This window comes from Onychomys torridus, chromosome 1 (assembly GCF_903995425.1).
Source record: "Onychomys torridus chromosome 1, mOncTor1.1, whole genome shotgun sequence".
In the NCBI taxonomy this organism is placed as follows: Eukaryota; Metazoa; Chordata; class Mammalia; order Rodentia; family Cricetidae; genus Onychomys; species Onychomys torridus.
Window position 1 is genome coordinate 14553023 of NC_050443.1, and position 3926 is coordinate 14556948.

Sequence of the window (3926 nt, forward strand, 5' to 3'; positions counted from 1 at the left end):
ACATCTATCACCCCAGCACTCACGTGTCATCCAGCACTCACGTGTCACCCCAGCTCACGTGTCATCCCAGCTCACATGTCACCCCAGCTCATGTGTCACCCCAGCTCACGTGTCACCCCAGCACTCACATGTCACCCCAGCTCACGTGTCACCCCAGCTCACGTGTCACACCAGCACTCAGGTGTCACACCAGCACTCACATGTCACACCAGCACTCACATGTCACACCAGCACTCACTTGTCACCCCAGCTCATGTGTCACACCAGCACTCAGGTGTCACACCAGCACTCACGTGCTGTGGATATCGCTCTGTGTAAATAAAGTTCTGATTGGCCAGTAGCCAGGCAGGAAGTATAGGCGGGACAAAGAGAAGAGAATTCTGGGAAGTAGAAGGCTGGGGAGAGACACCACCAGCCGCTGCCATGGAAAGCAACATGTAAAGACACTGGTAAGCCACAAGCCATGTGGCAAAGTATAGACTAACAGAAATGGGTTAATTTAAGATAGAAGAAGTAGATAACAAGAAGCCTGCCACAGCCAAACAGTTTGTAAGTAATATAAGTCTGTTTGTGCTTACTTGGTTGGGTCTGAGCGACTGTGGGACTGGCGGGTGAGAGAGATTTGTCCTGACTCTGGGCCAGACAGGAAAACTCTAACAACACTCACGTGTCACCCCAGCTCACGTGTCACCCCAGCACTCAGTCTGTCACCCCAGCACTCACATGTCACCCCAGCACTCACATGTCACCCCAGCACTCACATGTCACCCCAGCACTCACATGTCACCCCAGCTCACATGTCACACCAGCACTCACGTGTCACCCCAGCTCACATGTCACCCCAGCTCACATGTCACCCCAGCACTCACGTGTCACCCCAGCTCACGTGTCACCCCAGCACTCACGTGTCATCCAGCACTCACATGTCACCCCAGCACTCACGTGTCACCCCAGCTCACGTGTCACCCCAGCTCACGTGTCACCCCAGCACTCACATGTCACACCAGCACTCACGTGTCATCCAGCACTCACGTGTCATCCAGCACTCACGTGTCACCCCAGCTCATGTGTCACCCCAGCACTCACATGTCACACCAGCACTCACGTGTCATCCAACACTCAGTCTGTCACCCCAGCACTCAGTCTGTCACACCAGCACTCACGTGTCATCCAGCACTCACGTGTCATCCAGCACTCAGATGGCTGAGGGAATCAAGCTGAGAATTCCGGTCCATACTGGGGTCTGTAAAGAAATCCTGTCTCAAGAAAGTGTGGTACATATACACAATGGAGTACTACTCAGCAGAGAAAAACAATGACATCATGAGGTTTGCAGGCAAATGGATGGAACTAGAAAAAGTCATCCTGAGTGAGGTAACCCAAACCCAGAAGGACAAACATGGTATGTACTCACTCATAAGTGGATTCTAGATAGAAAGCAAAGAACAATCAGACTGCAACCCACAGAACCAGGGAGACTATACAGCAAGGGGGACCCTAGGATGACTGTGACTTATAATAAGTTTTGGTTTTACTCAATTACTGAGCAACCCTCAATGAAACATTTCACTACTAAGATAAGAATTTATACTGTATCAAGCTGATAATAGAAAAATAAATAAATTAATTTTAAAAAAAAAGAAAAGCTGGCAAGAAACAAGCCAAGCTAAGGTCAGGCATTCATAATTAAGAAAAAAAGAAAGAAATCCTGTCTCAAAAAAATTAATTAAAAAGAAGGAAGAACTGAAGGAATGACTCTGTGGATGAAGCGCTTACAAGTATAAGAACCTAGTTCGAATCCTCAGAACCAGTGCAAAGCTGCCTGCCTTAGTGAGTGTCCATAACCCCAGTGCCTCCGTGAAGAGATGGGAGAAAATGGCAGAAGCTCTCCAGCCAGGTAACACGTTATAAATGAGAGAGTCCTCATCTCAGGGTAGAAAGCAAGGATCAGTGCCTGAGGTTGTCCTCTGACCTCCATACATGCTGTGGCATGTACAAAGCCACACTCAAAAAATAAAGAAAACACTTTTAACTCCAGTGCTCAGGAGGCAGAGGCAGGAGAATCTCTGTGAGTTCCAGGCCAGCCTGGGCTACAGGACTACATAGAGACCTTGTCTCAAAAAATAGAAAAGAACAAAGGGAGGAGCTTATGGGATGGCTTGATGGGTAAGAGCACGTGCTGTGCAAACATAAAGGCTTGAATTCAAACGCCCACCCCCCCCAAAAGAAAAGGCCAGGCTCAACACTGGCGACAGGGGAACCAGGCAGTTCCTGGGAGCTCAAGGGCCAGCCTACCCACAATAGTGTGGTTCAGTGAGAGACCCATAGAGGAAGACACACACATACACACCCACACACATATGTGCACATATATCACGTACCACGCATGAAAAGCAGCTAAAATAATTTTATGATATATATATAACCACAATAAAAGTGTACAAAATTAATGTTTTACCACGCATACACAAAATATCATTTCAACATGTAGTCAATTTTCTTTTTAATTATTGAGAGGTTTTACCACACAGGTTATTGACCTTTGCCATATCCCACATCCCCCTCTCAATTTGCCATATCTCAGTTGCTTAATAGCCATGACACCTACCACACTAGGCTGGATTGGTCTTCCATCCTGTCTGCCAACATCTATATCACTTTTGCCAAGCACTGGGTCTCCAGACCAGACAGGAGGCACTTCTGCAGATAGATCTGTCTGCTGTGCTCCTCCCAAACCTACAGTCAAACCTGCCCACATCTCCCAGAGTCACTACCAAGATCTCCACAGCACTCCTCTAGGGAGAGCAGTCTGCTGAAGGAGTATCACTGATTCTCAATGTGAGTGGACCCTCTGAATCTCCTCTTGCCTTTGCATGAATTTGTATCTCATTTGTGTGTCAGATGGTCATCTCAAAGTCAGGGAGGTGCTGGGCTGGATAGGAGGCCCCAGGATGTCCTTCCTCCTGCTTCCCCTGAGGCCCTTCTTCCTCTTCTTCAACACAGCTGCCCTCTTCCTCTTCCTTCTCTTCTTCCTCCTCCTCCTCTTCCAGGATGGTGACCAGCTCCTCCCGCAGGGCCCCCATCTCCAGTCCCAGGTGACACAGCTGTCCCAACAGCTGGATATCCACTCGGCGCAGGTTCCCCTACAGGAATAAAGGAACATCATTGGTATGCCACACAGGGCAAGGAAGCCTGCCAGGAGCTTCCCAGGAGCAGGTGCCGCTCAAGTCTTCACCTACCGGGCCAGGGATCTCACTGATTGCCAGGTTTTTCATGCCATCTGCTTCTCATGCCTCTTGATCTCTGTCTCTCAGCCTGCCACACTGCCCCTTCATCTCTGTGGACCCTTCTTTGAGTCTCTGTCTCCACATCTCCAGCTCCATTTCCTCACCCTTGCCCTTGGCCGCTCCCAGCCCCTGTTCCATCTGAGGTCCTGTCTGCCCCTAAGCTCAGACTCTGATGTCTACCTGCGTTTCTCTCTGAAACTGTTGCCATTCCTGACTCTCATGCTCTGTCCCCACCACTGCCTGTCTCTGCCCTTGTTGTATTTTATCTCCACACATGATCTCAATCTGCAGCTTAAGCTTGAAATTCTCCTGCCTCGGGCTCCTGAGTGCTGTATTACAGGCATGAGCCACCAGGCCTGGCTGATCCTTAGCCATGTCTATTTTTATTAATATTCACTCATATTCTTCCCCCACCATATCTATCTCATATCTTTCTGGTGCCTTTTCACTCACCAACTCCTCCCGGATCCACAACAATGGCTCTCTGACACCCCCAAGTTCTGTCCCTGAGGACATAAGGGTCTGGCCTGGGTTCTCCTCTGGCGGGGGCATCCTTAGGGCCTGGGGGAGTGGGCCCAATCCAAAGGGCTCCAGCCCAGCCTGCTTCAGCTGCACCCACAGCTCCATAGTCTGAACCAT

General features: G+C 49.6%; 1 protein-coding gene across 1 annotated transcript; it reads right to left on the reverse strand.

Moving 5' to 3' along the window:
* Window positions 1–2897: 2897 nt before the first annotated feature.
* On the reverse strand, window positions 2898–3926 carry Erich4 (glutamate rich 4). The gene is made up of 2 exons (XM_036185092.1): window positions 3741–3926; window positions 2898–3143 (listed from the first exon to the last, which is right to left on the reverse strand). Exons 1-2 carry the CDS (start codon window positions 3924–3926, stop codon window positions 2898–2900), a joined length of 432 nt encoding a protein of 143 aa, XP_036040985.1.

What these genes read in the sequence shown, in the direction of transcription:
- Erich4 (XM_036185092.1), bottom strand. Translation starts at nt 3,926, where the DNA reads ATGGTTCAGACTATGGAGCTGTGGGTGCAGCTGAAGCAGGCTGGGCTG. An exon ending in TGTGGATCCGGGAGGAGTTG is followed by an intron (nt 3,144 to 3,740) that starts GTGAGTGAAAAG and finishes TTATTCCTGTAG; the next exon opens with GGGAACCTGCGCCGAGTGGA.